Below are 20,645 nucleotides of genomic sequence, written 5' to 3' on the forward strand. Positions count from 1 at the left end.
GCAACTTCGTTGCTCCTAGCCCGTTGCACTATGGTGCGTTCACATGTGGCGCTGGCGCAGATCGGAAACAGCCAAGCATTTTTTTCCCCATTGATCGAGTGACAAAGTACCCTTTTGCCGGGCCCACTACTACAACCCTAGTTACACGGTCTAGTGCAAGAGCCATACTGCTGCAGCGCCGTGCCTTGCGGGGCGTTGTTCTGAAGTGCCTGATCTGCCATCTGCCGTACCCGAGCAGCAGTATGACCCGACAGGGGCCGTGAAGTGCTCTGCCTGCAGAGCAAAGGGCTAAGAGGCCTGCTGACTCTCACGGCTATTTGCGTGCGGTTCAGCCCTCAGCCGGGCAACCTCTCGGACACACACGGCTGCAGCTCAATGCGACACCGGCGGGTGTCTTTCGGTAGAAGTTCATGGAGGGAACAACTACAGTTTCTGAAACTGTGAATATGGAGATTGGCGAGCACGGTACGACGCAAGCAAATCAAAGCACGACTAAGCTGCTGCGATACGTGTATGACCGTGCACAGACGCTGCGATCACCTCGCTTCGTAAGCGGAATCTCGTGCGACGTTCCGAGCAACACCGACGCTGAACAAACCATAGTCCTATTGGAGAGAGGTTGGTTCATGAAGAGGCTGGTTAGTGCACCTGACGCTGGCTGCATGAAGCGAAGCCGGCCTTACAAGACCAGCAAAAGGCAAGCAGTCGTCACGTTAGTCGATTGCTGGTCGATCAGCGTGACGCGCAAACACGGAGAGAAAAAAAAAGCAGTGAACCAAGTGGTACCCTCACAGTTGCGTCCTACCACTCGTTCCTCCGCTGAAAGGACGGCGGGTGTCTGCACGCCCCAGCAATCCGCCTATCTATTACTGTACTTCAAACAAGAATTCTTCAGTTCACCTCGCGAATGCAGGGGCCCCTGTCCCTTTGTTGAGAGCGTACTCGCCCGCGCCATGTTCCAAAGTGAGCACTTTTCTGCAACAGACGTGTGTCTACCAGGAAGTTGCGGGAGGGCCTTTCGCCAGTTTGAGGCTATCGGCATAATACTATCGCCGGATGTGTCCGCTGTAGAGAGTCTAGAAAAGCAGAACTACGGAACCTAAGCAAGACGTGCGCACAAAAAAATTATGCCTACAGTTGATGTTGAGCACGGGCACTCCCCCGCTATATATCCTGGTAGCCAGCCAGTCTCTACGGCACCACCGGGGGCTGGATGGACTTGTTCTGGTAACTGTGCGGCGTCCTGACAGCGAGAACACGTGAGACTTTTTCATTTCATCGTGTGCACGGTGTCGTCCCCGCTGGTACTACTCGGGCCACCGCCGTCGAACTGGTATCGCTAGCGCACGTTTCCGCTGCGCTGCTTCTTTTCAAGCACATGAAAAGGATAAAGAAAAGGATAAGCAGACATGCTATATCGAGGATTCCAACACACCCTACAGGCAACCAACAAACACACTTCGTTACCCGTGTAGCATATCGAAAGGGACCACTACATGTCCGATGCCCCCACCCCCTACTCCGAAGGCCTTCTACCTTCTTCGTACACCCGCAAAACAGGTGACGTGCCCAGCACACAGAGAGACCGGTGCCACAATGTTTCCGGCCTCCGTCAGCGGGACACTTAAGATAAAGAGTTCCAGCACCCCTTTGTGATCTGCAGGTGAGTTTGCAGCTGGAAAACTACCTGGTGTTTGCTACCCGGCGTCTTGAAGCCAAGACGTGTCCAAGCAAAGGAGGAATCAACATAACCATCATACCTGTCTCGCTGCAGATTCTTTATATAAAAATCACGAGGTTACCCTACCACAAGGAGTGGCTTTCTCCCGTCAAGTGAGGGCATACTTCAAAAACTCGAAGACTACGTCGGAGACGTACCACTGTCTGGTCTTCCGACGCTGTCCCCCTGCCCCCTACAGTTCCTCCGGCGTGTCTGTCGTGCACTCGCGTCAGCAGAAGAAAAACTTATGACACGCGTCTTCTTTCGCTGTTCCCATTCTAAACTGAGTCATTCGCAGCATTACACAAACTCTCTCGGTCGCCTCTGCCTCTTAATTCCTTCTGAATCACGACTTGGCTCACTACTATCAGCCGTGCGCCTTGCTGACACAGCGGTGCTTGCCAAAACAGTGACACTCTTGACTGGGCTGCTTCAAATTTCTCTTGCTGTCCGTCTTCGTTCAGTACTTTAGTCTATCTCTCTTCAGCACTAGACGGTATGCTTGACGTCTCACGCAGGCACCAACTGGACATCGTAGAAATCAATCTAGAATACTCTGGAAACACTACCCACTTACACAAGTAGGCGTTCCAGGAAAGAGCGTACACCGGGGCCGTTAGAGGTCCTAAACGATGGCAACTATTCGTTGTTACCGATCCAGCTCCAGCACACCAGTAGTACGACAATAACCAGGGCTGAGAGACTACATACGGGTGCACCCAGAAACCTGAAGTCGGTCGGCCACACGCACACATCACATACTGCCCTGTCACGCAGCAAATCTAGGCACACTGTCGAAGGTAAGTTCCAAGCCTCTACTTACCCTGCTGCAAAACCTGATGACATCAGTGGCAGAAATTTTGCGGACCCTACCAGGGATGACGTATTATAAGAGCACCGAGAAGGAGGGGAACGGACCGCCCTACACCCGTCAACAATTGGCGAATTGTTTAGCTGGCCCCGGCTGTGCTTCCTCTTCTTTTCTGGAGTAAGATACAACTTGCGAGTTCTCTCTCTGTACGACTAGTACTTTTAATATGGCTACTACAGATACTGGAAAAAGATCATCAACTAAGCAACGGTAAAGGAAAGACGAGCACGAGATACCACCCTGGCTTTCCTTATGACGGCTGCACTTGAAGGAAAACACAACCAAAAGAGAGAAAGTCTCTGCTAGTGACTACACGAAACGCCCGTCTACAAGCCTATTGTTCATTGTCCCAAAACGAATGTAGAGAACGACAACGGAACCTTATCAATTGCAGTGCGGGCAAGCACGCCACCCCACACCAGGCTTTTTGAGCTCTAATATTGTGCGGCTCGGAGCAAACCGACTGAATCGAAATGAGAGAAAAATGCTGACACGATCATCCTATCTCATGGGCTACTTGAAATCTTGTCTCCTCCTCAAGTGCTGCCTCCACTATGGTGTCCTACCATGATGCAGCCTATAAGGCCCTTTTTCCCACGGAACTCATAAAGCTGTAATAGAGATGAGTGAACCCCCCCTAACAGGCCTGACGACGATGATTTGTTTAGAGACTCCTCCACCACGACAGATATTGAGCAGCCAGAGACTGTGCAAGGTCTCTCTCCTGATAGCGCTTCCAGGCATTCAGTGTTAACACACACAAGAGAAGATTCATCGCCTAGAATACGTCTTTTTGACGTTCGTCCCCTCTGTCCAGGTCTTTTCTTTTGTCCATGTTCCCTTGCCAGGTACTGACACGAGAAGCAGACACGGATCGCCCGAAGCCTCCTCTAGTACCTACCTTGACGGATCCACTCTTGAGCAAGGCGAGCATCGACCTCTACCCATTCCACATTGAGAATGTCTGTCACTGTGAAGAAACACAAGACAGAAATTCATCCTCGTAGCGCCTGTCTGTGAGCAAGAAATCCAAAATACCTACATAGACACACACAGCCGTTGTCTTGCCTAACACATGCAGCTTCCGCTCCGACCAACTCACTGTGCGAGGTGTTTGCCCTCCTGCCTTTCAATGAAAAGAATCTACACTCTACAGCATTCTTTACGGAAATGCAGAAGAAGGATAGCTTGGAACAGGGAGAAAGTCTCTCAAAACACATCTGTAGACAGGTTGAAGGACTTCAAGCATTGGAAATCACTGCCACTACTCAGAAGAGACAATCTCCTATCTCGATCTTCTCACCTTCCCCCTTCCTTACACTTGAAAAGCCTTCTGCACGTCGCAGATACAAATACGTAGGTAAATCCTACTATCATCTTTGGTAGAAGTACCTGTTTCGAATGAAGACCGGTCCGAGCGTTTTGCCTACGGCTTCACCACCATTAGACAGGAAAACAAAAGATGCAGAGCGGATCCGAGCACTGCCACACTATAGCCTAAGCCAGGCGTACATACAGGGCTCCTGGTGTTTTACTTCCTCAGCGATCTTCGGCGTGTCTACAGGATGGTCAGTCAGTTGTTTCGCATGCACTACAGAAGGAAGGGAGGCACATCTTCTTCCTCGCAACTTACAGTTATCAGCATCCCCCTTGAAATGCCTGTCTGCTGGAGTCACAATCGTCACATCAGGAAACTCTTCTTTCACTTCCTTCCTATACACACAGAGAGATCGACGGCAGTCCAGTCGGACATATCCATATGGTGGAGTCCACGTCTATCTCCACGGACAAATCAACCATCACAGTGGCCCCTCCCACGCCACAAAAAGGGGGCTTTAAACACACTGGAAAGAGAGAGAAAACCTCCCACTTGAATCTATCTATTTAACTATCCAAGGTGACGAGGAAGACGTCGTCCAAAGGACTAACACGGTCTTCAAAGGGATTTGTCCTGTACGGTATGAGCTGGAGGAGGTCGCTTCAGCGCCGTTTCTATCTCTCCAGTGTGCGGTCATCTCTCGTCATCCTTTCAAAACGTCGTGTTGTTTTCCTACACTTCAGACTGAAGTCATGCCTGTCGGTCTGTGATCAAGTTGGTATATGTAAAAGCCACCACCATAGCTGGCTTCAGAAATCTTTTGCGTGCCTGGGGGTATGAAGACCAACATGATTAATGTACAGAAGAATCGATCTTGGTTCCTTGTCATGTACATCGACTTTTAAGAAATTTCCTTCGAAGGATACCTGAAAAGACGACTACTATCTTCGAGAAAAGAAACGAAGACGCTAAGAAGCATTGCTTCCTTTCCATCACCTTCAGGAGAAGAGAGAGATGATTCACTCAGAAAGATTCTTACCGTTTCTCCTGTAGCCACCACATATGACCACTGCTGTTCGTTTTACGCATGAGATCGATGGTCAGATCGACACATCTTGACTCGCAGCCCCATGTGTTGCTATCACAGTCGGGACAGCGTAAGTCATATATCAGGCTTCGATTGGATTCGACAGCTTTCCTCATAAGCCATTCGAGCTTAGGAACCTCTGAGCCAAACCATGAGAGGAATGAAAGAAAACCAGAGAACATCAGTTCAGAATGAGAAAGCAGTCTCCATGGCGAGGAGTCGCGAGTCATCTTCACACCTAGAGAACACCTTCTCCCCAAACAGCATATGAGGAAGGGAATGCTCGATATCTTGCAGGTATCATCCAAGCAGACGTCGAGTTGTATGTGTCCGTCCCTTTATCGAGCCGACATCGTCGATAGCAATCTAGTCTATATAACGGTTTTCCAGCCACTCTTCACCCCCCCTCTCTTCCTGAGCACTGTCGTTTGAGGCTGACCTTCAAGCGTTCTAAGCAGACGAGATGGAGAAAGAAGGCCGGCTCTATCGCTATGTCTACCCCGACCACACGTCTCAAGAGACACTCCCCCTCGGTCTTTCCGCCGCCCTCTTTGATTCACGGAGAAATGCGACTCACACGTGTCACATGAAGATGGATACATGCTGTAAAAAGACCATAGACTGACCTTGCTATACACGCAGTCCGCTTCAAAGAAGGACGGCGAAATCCGAGAAAGAAGAGAAGGTTTCCTTACCAACTAGAGAGCAAGAGAGGTGAATGTCTTCAACAACTCACTTTGACTCAGAATTTGCTGTCGTATAACAGGGTCTATTAAATCTGCAGTGCCGTAAGGATCTGTCTGTACACCAACCCCACCAGACATCCATCCACCCACAACGACAGAAAGAAGGCGTCGACCGATCGACCGAAGGAAGGAAGGAAGAGGAAGAAGAGACGAAAAGATCTTGTCAAAGCTCGAAGGGCCCGAGCATCCACTGGTCTCCTCCTGTCGTCCCTTTCTCAGGCTTGTAGAAGAAGACATCAGATGCACATGTCTTCTCGTGAAGTATATCAAGGTTTCTGAGAGACTTCATCTGTCCCTGCCTACGCAAGAAGTGAACCCAACTGCACTAGATGAAGAACACTACGACTAAGTGTTTTCACATGGCACTGAGACTGTCACGGTCTTGGACTCTACTCACCCACTAGTGTGGATGTATAGACAGTAAAAAAGTTCTCTGAATCACTGGCCACAAGAAGATCAGATGCCACAATTTCTCTGTTTCCTCTCATTGAGCGCTCCTGTCTTAACGCCTTTCTTTGATTGAATGGACAAGACAACACAGTTGGAGCAGAGAAAAGTGCCGTGGCGACATCCCTGTGTGAAGCGAAGAAAAAGCCGAGAGGGGAAGCTCCATCTCTCGTCACCTAGCTAGCTAGCTATCTAGCTCCGTGAGTCAGTGAGTGTGTGCGACAAGCCAAGGAGGGAGCATACGATGTTATGTTTGACTTACTTTAAGCCACCATTCACCGGTATTGAGTTGCTCGATATCCATCCATGTGAAGAGATCGGCACGTGTACGGGCTCTCGAAGGAAAGACCTTCGCAATATTCGTTGTCCTCGCGAAAGTTGGATCATGCTATGGAAGATATAGAAGGCACACATACACATCATCGTCACCACGAAAAAGTAAAACATCTCCACTCTAGTCTGTAAGAAGAAACCAGTTCAACTCGGGTCAACAAAAGATGTCTTCGAGGCGACAAAGACGACAACTCCTCCATGAAAAAGTCGTTTTTCTCTTATATTGCGGATGAAAGAAGTTCCACATTTCACTTCTTTGAAGACCGATACCGTTTTTAAAAGAGTGGAGATGTTTTACTTTTTCGTGATGACGATGATGTGTATGCGCCTTGTAGATCTTAGACAGCATGATCCGACTTTCTTGGCCGTGGTCCATACAACTGAAACAGACACTTGCCTGTAGCTTTACAGATGTCTCAGAGCACACATAGTATGACGCAGTGTGAAGTCCCTTATGTGTCCTGCGTTCGTTCTAAAGAAAAGCCCGTCCCTAAGTAACCGCACAGCTTCAAACAGAAGATCTTATGAGATACTCCAATCTTTCAGAGAAGACTCAGGAGAAGTTGTCTATCGGAAGAAACAATGTGCTCCACCGGCAGTCTAAGTCTCCAACACACCTTTTACCCTCAAAAAGACGATTTCCAATGTTAACTACAAGAAAGAGTCTAGGCAAGGTGTTTTAAGTGATCAAGTCACCTGACAAGGAGATACACCATAGAGAGGTAGTTGAAAGAAAGAAGAAAGCAAAGGTAGAAACACGTACAAGAAGAAAAGGAATGCCGTCTGCCGAGACCATCACATCAGACTCGAGACCGTCACATCCCATGGCTACAGCTGCGTCGTAAGAAATCCTGCGACCACAAACACAGATAGAAAGCGTCTACACCTTCACAAGACTGACTCGAAAAGAAGCAAGAGTCAGAAGCGAAAGACACTGACACGATGAAAAAAAAGAAGACGTAGAGTTGACTCGGTACAACTTCTGTGTGATGCATGATGCATACATACACAGGACGAGAGAAGTGAGTCGCCTTACGGAAAGACTGCCTGTTGTCTTTGAGAGGAAAGATCCAAGAGAACTGGGAAGGAGAAAGTCATCCTTCATGACTGTAAGAAGGAAGGGGCCTATCGCCAATCATTCCATCGAACATGTCGGCTAGCTGAAGTTATCAGGTTCATGCACTTCACCTTGTTAAACATACGGAGGAGAACACTTGGGTAAGTACATACAGCAACTTTCACATCGGCACAAAAGGAAGAAGAAGAAGAAGGCTGAAGCTTTTCATAAGATGACTGTCGCTTATAGTTAGTTACGTCTCTAGTGGTGTATGCTTGAGAGCTTGCCTCTTCTTTCATCATACGTCTCTCCCACTGTTTCAAGGTCCCTTCCAGCCGAGATCGACACTGTACCAAAAATAGGCAACCAGAAAGCTCAATGATAGCATCGTATATATACATATATAACCTACTCTCTATATATGTATACATATGTGTATAGAGACATGCTGTAGATGTATGATGTATATGTGAGACCCACATACATATCTACTATGTACCTGCGTCTCACATATACATCATCCAAAGGAAATAGTGGCAGCTCTACATGGGATGCAGGACCTTATGTGAAGACGGTGAAGAATACCCCCTACTATGTTGTGTGTAGGGGGTGTACCTACTCACTCTGTATTCTCAGGGCGTAGCTCGGGGAGTCCACGGTGCCCTACAAGTAAGGGCTTTGGCGGGAGCCATGAAAGCTCTCCCTTGATTCTGTCTAGATTCTCATCACCCAAAATACCATCGGTCCCCATTCTTTCCTTGTTTGCTTCAACCTTCATCCTTCCTAGATCTCTCAAGAAGTTCCACGATGACCACCATGGTCTCTCCGACCACCCCATAGACATATTGCTGCGGCTTTCCCTTTGGGTTGTATCTACATGGCTCACATCGATCTCTCGAAAGGTTCCTGCTCCGTTCTTGAAGGGGGATTTCAGCCATCCAGTTAACCTCGGCCAAGGTGATGACGCCCCATGTCTTGACGCTTTCCCCGAGCCCGTCACTCCTTGAAATTTCGACAACTCTCTCTTCCTCGCGTGATGGATAGCAAACATCCTTGACTGTCGGCTATCAGGGCGAGGAACCACAGGGGGACCTCGAAGGAGACAGGGTGATGTGAAGAACGCCCCAGGAAAAAGAAATGGACCAGAAAGAAGGAAAAGCCAAAAGAGAATAAGACACGATAGACCCACGTACTGAGAGATCTTCTCAACTCTTCTTCTCCAATTTCTTCCACGTCTTCTCATATGCATATCTGTTTCTTCCTCGGAGGGATCTCTACGAGACGTAGGCGATGACAGGAGAGGTCTCCTTTTACCATGGTCAGGAGAGATGGCTGTTGTATCTGGATGTGAAGTCGGATTTTTCTTCCCTTTCGACGAAGTCGCAGCGACCATATCTTCTTCAGTATTCTCTCGTTTTTGTGCTTCTGAAGAAGGAACAATTCTCTGATGACCTTTTGACTGAAAACGACGTCTTGAGGAAACCGAATCACTTCGATGATACACATCTACCTCTCTCCCTGACCAGCTGTTCACTTCCGACGTCGTATCACGGCCAGACCATGTGGAAGCTGCTGTTGTTTCTGACGCAGTTGTAGATCCTAGGGGATTTCCGCCCCGTGCAGGGATTTCCTGCCGATCATTCAAAGACTGTGTGTCGATACTATTGTGTTCGCTAGGGGGAGGTAAAACCTCAGCGTCTGGTGGATAAACAGGAGAGTGCGAAGAAGTGGGTATGGCGTGAAATCCTGATATACGAGGGCCAGAGGAGGATGACGAAGCGACATCTTCACTGTCGGGGTCGTTGAGAACAGGGTAAGAGGCATAAGGGATATCTATTGAAGCACCTCTTATCAACTCCCCGGGAGAATACGATCGCTTTGAAGGTGTGGGGGGAGAAAAGGAAAAGACAAGGGACGCAGCTACAAGAACCGTTACAGCAGGGAGAGTAGCCGCATGCAACCAAGGACCATAGAATTCCAGCCATAGTCGTACGCCTCGGTATTCTGGGCCCCACACAAGAAAGGTCACTACAAGGAAGGTCGAACTCGCAACTAAGGACGCAGGGAGAAGAAAGAGATGTAAAGGAGAAGGGACTGGAAAAGAAAAGGTCTTCAGATGACGTAGTGCAGGAGGCGGAAGACAGACAAGTGCACAATTGAATGTGAAGACTTGTGTGTACACCCAAAGAAGAAAAAAGAATGAGAAGAAGAGACGTGACCAAGCCCAGTGTTTCCCGGTTATAGCATAAAACGTTGCATCAATAGACTGCCAGTCATTTCGCCAGATACAGAGGAGAGTTAGGACTGCGTAAGAAACACAACATGCAAGAATAGAAAACAACAGGATTGTATAAGCTTGAAGACGAGACACACATCTTACCGGGAACGAGGGGGTTATTCCCTCCTCCGGGTGCCTACTCCCCAAATCCCAAGTCGATTGTCCCTCCCTTCTTTCACCACAAAGTGCACTAGGAGCTTCAGCATCGAGAGATGGACTGCTAGCCACTACCGCTGTGTGACGTTGTCTTCTCGGGCAGCATCGATTGAGAGAATAGGTGGTGTAACGTCGTAACGTAGAAGAGGTAGGCGAAGAAACAAAACTCTGTGCGAACGAATACACTGTACACCGTAGAGCATGACAGTTGTTTATATGGCTAGAAGAACTCAATGATGAGTGTATATGCAAAGGATTCTCTCCTCTTTGAGCCTCAGCAGGTTCTCTTGATAAGAGGGAATGAGAAGGTGAAGATGAGACGTCTGAATCAAGCGGGTCCCTCATTTTGTCTCGACCCCGCACGAACACCAAGACGACAAGATTCTCCTTGAATGAAAAGACGATGAGAAATGGCGTTTCTTCGAGGGCAAATGAACACTCGAGTGCATGCACATATTCATGTGTTCGTCTACTCTATGGACAGACACTCAAATGAAGAACTCACGACGAGAGACAAAAGTGTCTAACGACATGGTGCACTCTCAGACTCTCTTCCCTCCTACACTCGACAGCGGGCTCCGTAAAGAAAGGAGTCCTTTGCTCGGTCTCAATACGCGGCCAACCCATAGAAACAAGCTACCTCCATCTTTTCATGGTGTCTGGACAGACAGCACAAGAAAAAAGACGGACAGAGGCCATCATGATAGAGGCAGGGAATCCGTGAGCATCGTGAAGACGAACCAGGATAGCTTTTCCAGAGAGAAATAGAAAGCTTCAACTCTATCCGTCCCCAGCTGGGAGGGTAATGAAACGATCTACAAAGAAGAACGAAGAAGAAAGAGGAGGAGAGGAAGAGTCCAAGGTGCAGATCTTTGCTTAGAGACCATGGCTAAAAATTGAGAATAACCCTATCCCTTATCTTCATTGAATGAGTCGATTCATTGGCAATGAATCATGTCTAAAGCGCAGCGCATAGCTTTACAGGCGTGATACCGAGACAGAAACCAAAGCCTCCGCTTTCCAGCTCTACTTTGTCTTCTATCGAGTTGAACACCCGAGCGAGCAATGAAAAGAATTCTTGAATCGCCGCGCCATATGACAGATCTCCATTCCTGTAAACGAAGAGCCGTCGACGGTAGTTCATAAAGTTTAGCGTTGCCGTTAAGTACCCAGCATATCTTCTGGGCTTGCCGACTCTCAAGAGTCTCGACATGCGTGTGTCAGATCTCTCGTTCCGGCTCCGTAACAGAACAAAGGAGACGGTATAGCGAGAGGCATTTCCTACTTTCCCATGGCGGAACCACATGGACAGCCCTGACCAACAGCTCCCGGCGTATCAGCCAAGTTTGCTGAGTCCATTCGCCATCGTAGGGATGGATACACTAGATCCCGCGGAAACAGCGGCGGCGAACAACAGAGCTTACAAGGCGACGTTGCGTCTCTCTCAGTCTCCGTAGCACACGGAGACACTGTGAATCACGGCAAATGGCAAAGAGAGGTACAAAACGCAAATGGGGATTAACTGGGGGTGACGAACGGCAGGCAAGTTTCAATTAACTGTACAGGATGATCAGGCAAGGCGCAAAGGAACATTGCCGTCCACCGACAGCACACAATGGAGCAACAGTGTTCAGTTACGATTCTAGCCTAGAGCTCCGATAATAAAAACACCAGGCTGCAAAAAGGGAACGATGCTCTGCAGACTGGAACAGTGCAGGCACTCCCCCTCGGATGGACGTCACATTTCGCACTTGGTCATGCCGTACTTGGAACGTGCCGGCGCCAGAGGCTCGTCAAAGCCTTGAAGGGTCATTCTGACTCACGCACACTACCTGTTACACTGTAGCGAACAAAGAATTGAGAATCCGACTTCACTGCGAGTGCACGCAAAGCTCGAAGGTACTCATGGAAACGATGTCCGTGAACTTTTACGTCGGTTTCAAAAATCGAAATAGACTCCCAACAAGGCTCGACGCATGCGAAGAAACAGCAGGCCAGCCTCCTTCGAAGCCTCGCCCCCCCCCGAGTTCCTTTTCACTCGTAGACAGTTCAGTAAGTTCGACCGGCACACGTGAGTCTCTTCCCCGTGCACTGTGCTAGTCGGAAGCATAACTAGAAGGCAGTGTAGTCAACCTCGGCGTTGGAAGGCGCAACCAAGAATGTGATGGACCCGGGCGAGGCAACCAACACGCACGAATCGCTTGCTCGCGCTGGTCTTCGCGAGCCTGCGCGGTGCGGGATGTTGCCGGCCCTTTCCGTGTCCTCATCTATCCTGTTCGTGTCCCCACATCAAATTTCTTCCACTTGCACTCCTGGCTACCCAAGCAGGATATACCTGAAATAGGGACGCTTTCTGTCGAGCCGTGGAGTGCACACGATGCTCAACACTGACCGCACATACAGGGGCCTAGACGCATTGCAAGGTAAGTCTCGAAAAACATAATCCTCTGGGTGGTACCACATGGTGAGCAACTCTCAGAGACTGACTCCGGAGAAACTTCGAGTGGATTTCAAGTTTGGCGCTGACAAGGGAGGGACCTGAGGGTGGTGTCCATTACCAATGAGAAAGTGCTCCGTGCCTTGTAGGCACGAGGAAAGCCAAGACAAAGCAGACAGCCCTTCACTTCAGGTCTGCGCGTGCTTGTCCCGGGAAGCAATCGAGACAGATCGGGCGAGGGAAGACGCCTTTAGAGTATGGGGCTTCCTTTGCCGAAGCTGCGCCAGCCTTTCCTAATGCCACATTCCTGCCACTCGGCTACTCGTTTCCCGGTGGAATTTCCTCCGAACCCGTAATTCTCGCCATGAAGGGTGAGAAAATCTCCAGTCGGCTTGCTTTGTCGGTTATAACCTGCGTAAAAGATCGTGATCCTTCCGGTATCACCTAAGGACTTGGCCCAGATAGGCAGCTGTAAATGGTTAACCGTATCTGTGTCAGCACAATCGTCGCGCTACCCGGTATTTCCGTTGGTACCCTAGAGTAATCTCAAATTAGCTAACCGTACAACACAGACAGGTGCTGAAGACGGTCATGACCTAAGATCGAACTCATACGGCAAAACCACATGGAAGATACCGCCTCCCGCTCGCGACGCAGGCATTAACAACATGACGATCATAGCTAGACTGTGTAGGCGTGTTCACTTGTTCGTCAGTGAGTTCCTCTTACGTGTCAGGTACGACATATACTACCCCTTCTAGACCCTTCACACTCTGCCAGGGAGGCATCGCAACCATTCGAACAAAGCCGTTTGAAGTGCGGCCTCTTAGACGGAATCTCAGGTTCAAGCGGACCAGGGCGGTGGCGGCATGTCGAGGTTCGCCTACCCAGCCGTGTTGCTCCATTTGATTTTTTAGTAGTTTTCTCTGGAGGCGCGCTACAACTGTATCGCATGTAGGCGCGAATACGGCTCATAAAACCAGGGTGTTCTTGTCATGCATTCATTCCGGTCAGGGCACCACCTTTCCGTGAATATTTCGGGGTGTCGCCGTTGGGCCCTCTTAACCTCACTTGGGGGTGACCAGCTGCGACTTGCAATCCAGTGGTAGCCGCCTTATCCATGAGCTCGCCATCCCTTACGGGTACGCGAGCCCGAGTTTCGCATGAATCTAAGCCGGAGGGGGCTTACCGCCGGTAACGTGGGCCCGGGTTTCATGGTTATCATCGACATGCCAGCCACTCGTTCTCCATTTTTGCATGCCTGGAAAGAACGAAAGTGTCTTTCCCTGCATTCCTATATTCCCTTTTCTTAGGCGGTGTAACTGGAAGGTGGCGACCTCTTTTGGGCCTTCAGGCTTTCCCGGAGACAGAAGAGACAGGGTCCCCGCGCGCGAACCGAGTTACCTACGCTACCGCTCTCTAACGGGTCCGAAGAAGTTTGAACGTCTCTTTTCAAATGACAATGGGACCCATCGTGCAAGGTCGCTCAAGTTCTCTTTGCTACTTTATATTCTCCGGCTGCATTTAGGTTGGGTTGCTTGCCGTCCACGCCTCGTCTTTTTTCCTTCGCGCCGATACGACGGGGGGCGTCAGTCGTCTTCGTCGTTTCAGGCTGCCCGTCGTCGACTGACCGGCTGACGGACTGACTTTCGGGCGCTGTCTGTGGTTTTCTCTCTTCTAACTGCCTATCACCCAGTCATCAGGAAAGCCCTTCGTCTTACACACATCCGGGCAACAGAGATTGCTCTCATTTATCGGAACGCTTTTCATTTCCCGTCTAGGTGATCGCTCTTTCGCATCTCTCTCCATGCTTCTCTTGTCGAGCGGGACTTTGAACGGTGTTGTTTTGCCGTCCTCCTCCGTTAATCATGGAGCGGCCTGGGGGTCGTCGTCCTCGTCATCTTGCTACTTGTCATGGCGCTCATACTCTCTTTTCATACTTTAACAAGTCTCCATCATCTCTTTCATGCTTGTTAGGCGCGTATCTTACTACAGTCTTTCTCTGGAGCCTGTCATCTACGTTTCTCTTTTCGTATGGAGCTAGCGATTTGCCTTTTTCCTCAGTTCCTTCAAATCCACAAGCGCCCCTCCGCAGGAAACCCAGTGGAGGTTCTCTTCAAAGACAAGAGGGAGTGAAGATAGGTAATGATGCCCTTCTTGAGGCAACGGCAGGAACCGTGAATGAGGGGGTTAATCCTAAGATCGAACCTAACATATCACGAAGTCGTCAACATGGTGACACCCAAACGAAAGTCTCCGTCCCTGTTGAAAGGAGAGTAGCTCTTGCCAAGGAATTCAGTTTGTTTGATAGGAGTGATGGGTATCATGAAAGTCTTTCCTACTCTGAGGACGAAGTTGAAGCATCTGGAAGTGACCCATCGGTATCCGCAGGCTTCAGGTCGAAAAAGAATCAGATGGCAGCTGGCAAGATCACTGTCCGTCCTATTGATCGCCGAACGAAAATTGACCCACCCCGGTCCACCCAGAAAAAAGATGATCCGGAGGCAGAATATTCCACATCCTTCGAAGATGGTTATCCTCATTTTCTTGATGTCCAGACTGTCCCATCCGGGGCGCAACAAGGCACTCAAACAGGAAAACGTCCTTCCTCCGCTCAAGCAGCAAAGAAAGATGGATCTATCCGTGCCGGTGGTAGCGGCGGTGTACATACAGCCCAAGCAGCTTTCAAAGATGACAAGAAACAGGAGAATCGCCATCATCATCCCGCTTCTCGCCAAGCCCGGAAACCTTTAGTTCAACGTGGAAAGTCACATCCGCTGGCACCTGCCGCTCCCTCGCTCCAAAAAGGAGAGAAAGGAAAAGCAGGACATCGCCCAGACAAGAAACTACAAGGCGTCCAACAGAGACAGGAGAATCACAATGAAGATAATAAGAATACAAACCACAACAACGCGAGTGATGCTGGGGCATCTCCTTCACGACGTCTCGGTGGATCTGTACAGCAATGGAGTCAACCGAAAGGCCGACCTATCAATTCCCCCCCAACGAAATCGATAAAGCCTTTACCTCCAGCGGCTGTAATTGCAGAAGCAAGGTTCAGACAACCCTCTGAAAAGCTTAAGAGCCTCATCACACCGCAAGACGCTGGTGAATGGACGGCCGAAAAAGTAAGCAATCTCTTCAAATTCTTACTCTTCTTCTGCTTCGAAGAAAAGAAGATTTCTTTCTCTCCACTCAGTTTCTCTCTGTAGATAGATAGAGAGGTGGACATCTCCGTACGTACGCGCTCTGCGGCGATGCTTCATGATGTAGATATGGATGTGAGAAAGAGAAAGAAAGAGATAAAGACGAGACCGAGGTGCCGGTCCTTCTTTTTCCATGGGATTACCCAAGAGGGAGAAAGTACATAGAGACAAAAAGAGAGAGACAGAGAGAGACAGTGCATATCTGTATCTTTCTCTCTATATATATGTATATGCGTGTGTATGCACTGCTAATGAGTCCTGGAGGGGATCGAAAAGTGCGGAGTGGCGAGAGAGTTGGAATGATAAAGGAATGGCTCTCTTAATCAAGCAGCCTACTTAGCCTATAGGGATCTGGAGACACACTTCTATCGTAGATGGGCATTCGGTCGGAGATTCTCCCCAGAGAAAGAAAGGAGCTGCTAAACGTAGTTTATCTACTTCCTGAGACAAACCTGCTAAAGTACTTTTCCTGATATGCGTTGTCATCTTTATCACCTTTCCTTTTCTCCTCCTTCTTCAACTCCCATATATATGTATATATATACTTGCATTCGAGCTAGCATACGTAGGTGTGCAGCTACATATCTTTCTTCTTTCTTTTCTTTCCAACTAGCCTTTCTCTGTCCATGATGGAGAATGATGACGGGAAGAGCTTGTAAGAATCATGTTTGGAGCAAAGGTCTATAGAGAGACATGCACGTATGTCTAGAAAAAGTGTAATGGGCGAAGAACAACTAGCGACTTGACTTGGTGCATCCATCCATCTCCTCCCCCCACATAGGCGTCTCTCTCTCTGGATATCTCGATATGGCTATGCACATACATATATATATGTATCTACCAGCATATTTATACATCTTTATCTGTGCTCTCTATGTATAAACAGAAGTATATGTAAAGATGCATATGCACATAGATATGTGAAGCCGCTTTCAGTTTGGATGTCTCCCCTTCTGTATCCCTCGAAGAGAAGTCACTCGAGCAGTCTCTCTCTTCTCCTGCTTTCGTATCTGCCACACTATAATCTCTTCACATTCCAGTAGACACTATCTATCTATCTTTAATCTATCTATCTATCTATCTATCTCTACGCGTATAAGCGCCTACCTCCACTCTCGCAACGAGACATGTAAACTCTACGTATACATGTCCACGTATAGACACATACGTACCGACAGATCCAACAGTGGCGACCAACAGGCACGCGGGAGGGATCTGCCCATCCTTTATGTCCAACCGTGTCTTCTTCACCATTATCTATTCTTGCTCTTCTTCCTCTTCTTGTTCCTTCCATGACTTTCCTCCCGTTCTCTTTCTGACTTTCTTGTTCTTTTTCTTGGGTTTAGTTGGAGTTTGAGACGCACTATCCTTTCCACCAGCCGATCGAGGTCCGATCTGTCCGTACAAATGAGAGATCCGTTATTGTCTTTGAGGAGGTCCTTGGCGCAGGAGGCCAGGGTGTTGTCTTTCAGGTACATGCATCATGAAGCAAGACCTTCTTCTTCTTCTCTCGCTTTCCTTTTTTGTGACTCAAGAATGTCGATAAAGTCCGTTAAATCCTTTTCTTCTTCCTTTCTGCTTCGTTCATGACGATTACTCATTCCCTTCTCTTTTTCTGTATTCACATCTGTCTGTACACCGGAAAGATGGTCGAACACAGTGAGGGATTCTATTCAATGAAAACATACTAAGGCTCACAAACGAGGAAAAAAACGACTTGAACGCTCGCTTCTCGATCGACTTTTCTCTTAGAGACATCTCTTTAGGGAGCTAGGGAGGTCTCTTGTCTCAGTGGATTCTGGGGGTCTTGCCTATGATCTTCTGCTCTATCCAACTGTCTTCGTCTAGTCTCTTTCTCATCATTCTCGGCAGGGTTGTTGACTCTTGAGTGTGCTTTTCCCTCTCAACGTTATTTCTTCTCTTCATGTCTAGAGTGTATCATATTTGATCGTTTCTTTGCTTCTTGTCCTGAGACACGTAGGTCATCTTTCTACATGTAAAGGGGAAAAAAAGAGAATCCTTCTTCTCTCTCTTCTCTTTCCTTGCTTTCCTCAGGCTCGTGATGTTGCAACGAAGCATGGAATGGCTCTGAAGGTCTTCCGTATTCGACCGGATCATCGTATGGATGATCGTAAAGACAAAGACGTCCTAAGGCGAAGGGTGCAATCAGAGCTAGCTATATGGAACCACATCCCCGCTGGCATTGAGCCTCGTCAATGGAGTAATGTAGCTCATTTAGTTATTCCCCTCGATGTTGTTGAGCCTCTACACCCAAGCCCTACACCTCCGAAAGATCAAACACGTTATGCTGTACAGTGGGTTCAGATGGATCTCTTTGCTGGTACGTTCTCTCCCTCCCTCTCTCTCTTTCTTTCTCCTCTCTTCTTTGAGCTAGGTTTGAAGGGATCTCTTCGGTAATTCCCTTCTTTTATCTCCATACGTCATGGGTAGGGGTGGGTCTTGAAGCTTCGTCTGCTCCGGACAGCAGTTGATCTTTCTCTGGACTCGTTCTTCTTTCTCTTCTTCACGAAAGTGTATTAGCGTATACGTGGATGAGTATGTATGTATACGAGCATGTATGCCTGAATATGTATGTAGGGACATGTATGTATGAGTAGTAGGTATCTATGTATGAATCTGGTGGATGTGCTTCTTTTGTGGAGATGTCTCTTCTTTCTTGGAATCTCCGGATATCTAGGTCTTGACTGTGAAGAGCATAGGGAAAGTGAAGAGGAGAAGATATAGAGATGGAGGTAACGGTAAAGAAGGCTATTCTTTCCTCTCTCTCTCTTGTGTATGGATCGTCGAGATAGCTGGGTGTGTATGTTGTTGTATATATGCCTTTCCACGATGTTCTCTCTTTCTTCTGTCTCTCTTGTTTCTTGTATACATGCGATGTGTGCAAAACGGTATAGGGTTGTGTGGGCATGTATAGCCATTCGTACATACATTCCCGCAGGCATACTTAGATACATTCCTAGGTGTACATACACTCATAGTCCGGGGGGTAGCAGGAGAGGATTGCTAAAGCTCGGTGATTCTTTTCTTGTAGGTGATCTCGCCAGAATGACAAAAATCTTCACCGCGGACGCCAGTGTAAAACTTGAAGTCACCGAGCAATTATTCCTGTAAGTCATCCCTACCTATCTTCTACCACTACTGTACAGTACCCGGTGAAAGACAGAAATATAGATACCTCCCTCCTTATATCTATCTATCTATCTTTAATCTATCTATCTATCTATCTATACTTTAGTGCCTTTCTCTCTCTTTCTAGGTAGGTGGCGAGAGAAGACGAGATCGCATGAGCCATGTACACATATCTATCTATCTATCTGAATTCGTATAGGTATGTATCATGTCTATATTTCCATCTGTGCGCATGTCTCCATTCCTACTTTACGTATCTATGTATATCTATGTATATGTATATGGGGTGCCCGCTATGTGTCGTGTGTATGTGATGTGTGTGCTTGTTTTCTGTTGTATAGGGCGACGATGCGTTTGCATGACTTAGGCCTGGTGCATAGCGACGTCAAATTGGCTAACTACTTCATTGGAATGGACGGCCGAATCTTCCTCGGAGATCACTCCCTAGCACATGTAAGTCGACCTGCACTCTGCTTCTTCTCCTCTTTGTTCTGTATCTTTCACAAACTCTTTCATGAGCTTTCTTCTCTTTCTTTCATTCTCTCCTTTTACACCGCCTCCCTTGACTCTCCTTCGTCGGTTCTTTCTTCCTAAGCGAAAGACCCCATGGGTCAACACGAAAGGAAAGAAGTCTTTCTCTCTCACTCTTTCTATTAAGGAAACAGATGTGTGGCGATTCTTACCTGAAGACTCTTTTCTTTCTCCTGTCTCTTTCCCTCTCCATATATCATGTATCTAGCTATCTTTCATCTTTCTTTCCTTCCTTCCTTTTTTTCTTTCCTCTTCTTCTTCTTCTTTCATTCAGCCTCGAGCTGCAAATATCGCTTGCATGCTAGGGACGCTCCGTTACTTACCTCCCGAGAATATGAGATGTCTTAGCGAAGGCCACCGACGCATCATGACGACAGAGAGGAAAGACGTCTGGGCCCTAGGCGTCGTAGTCCATCGACTTTGGTGTGGCCAGCAGCACCCCTACGAAATGGCGGAGCTCTGGTCGAAGGACCTCTTCGGTAAGGCGGATTCGAAAGAAGGCCTTCAGAGGAAAGGAATCGCCTCAAGTCACCAGGAGAAGTCACACAAGAAGAAGCAAAAGAAGAAAAAGAAGAAGAAAAAGAGCGAAGAAAGGGAGGGGGAAGGGACAAAAGAAGAAAGAGTTTTGTCTGGTCTTTCAAGAGGAGATAGAGGAGGAGAGTGATACGAAGAGTTCATAGAGGAAGGGAGGTCTCGATGCTGTTGCTGTAATTTTTGACTTAAGTAGAGACAATCGAACTGATCTAAAGACACACAAAGATCTACTTTAAATGATGACTATGTCTGGCTCTGTGACACGAGAAGAGATCATATATACGCATAGATAGATACATAGATAGATGTGAATAGATAGATAGAGATAGGGAAGGAGGGAGGAAAAAAACACAGGAAGATAGATAAATACATAGATAGATAGATAGGTACAGATGCATACAGATAGATAGGTGGAGAGTATGGCGCAGAAATGACACATCGATGGATGAAGTATGTCTAAAGATTTGTCGGGAGCGAGTCTTTCAAAAGATAGGAGTAGAGAGAAGTCGTTGTTGGTGCTGCTGCCTGTAGTGATGAAACTCTAGCATTCTCAGGAATGACATGCGATTGAAAAAGTAGAGAAGAATGCCTTGTGTCCTAACCTGATGCATTTTCAAACATTCGTCTCTCCATAATTATAACTCATCGATCTCAGGCTAGTGTCTCTCTAAATCCTATGGAAGAACAAATGACTCTCCGATTCCCCTGTCTTCCTCGCCTCTTCATGCTTCCCTCCTCTTTCTCTTGACACCGTCATCTATCTTTAATCTATCT

The 20,645-nt window shown here is 48.0% G+C and overlaps 2 protein-coding genes across 2 annotated transcripts; one reads left to right on the forward strand and one right to left on the reverse strand.

Annotated features, from left to right (window-relative positions):
• Positions 1-591: 591 nt before the first annotated feature.
• Positions 592-12,160, reverse strand: CSUI_002107 (glycerophosphodiester phosphodiesterase family protein). Its single transcript, XM_068062309.1, has 9 exons — positions 8,203-12,160; positions 7,286-7,373; positions 6,452-6,577; positions 5,733-5,796; positions 4,949-5,135; positions 4,225-4,304; positions 3,493-3,561; positions 2,298-2,447; positions 592-1,436 (listed from the first exon to the last, which is right to left on the reverse strand). The coding sequence occupies exons 1-9, from the start codon at positions 10,356-10,358 to the stop codon at positions 1,276-1,278; spliced, it is 3,081 nt and encodes a 1,026-aa protein (XP_067925715.1). The 5' UTR covers positions 10,359-12,160; the 3' UTR covers positions 592-1,275.
• A 1,588-nt stretch (positions 12,161-13,748) lies between these two features.
• CSUI_002108 (uncharacterized protein) lies at positions 13,749-19,995 on the forward strand. The gene is made up of 6 exons (XM_068062310.1): positions 13,749-15,578; positions 17,003-17,128; positions 17,712-17,997; positions 18,709-18,784; positions 19,148-19,259; positions 19,612-19,995. The coding sequence occupies exon 1, from the start codon at positions 14,767-14,769 to the stop codon at positions 15,202-15,204; it is 438 nt and encodes a 145-aa protein (XP_067925716.1). The 5' UTR covers positions 13,749-14,766; the 3' UTR covers positions 15,205-15,578; positions 17,003-17,128; positions 17,712-17,997; positions 18,709-18,784; positions 19,148-19,259; positions 19,612-19,995.
• The last annotated feature ends 650 nt before the right edge of the window (positions 19,996-20,645 follow it).

The sequence above is a fragment of the Cystoisospora suis genome, assembly GCF_002600585.1.
Source record: "Cystoisospora suis strain Wien I chromosome Unknown contig_882, whole genome shotgun sequence".
Lineage (NCBI taxonomy): Eukaryota > Apicomplexa > Conoidasida > Eucoccidiorida > Sarcocystidae > Cystoisospora > Cystoisospora suis.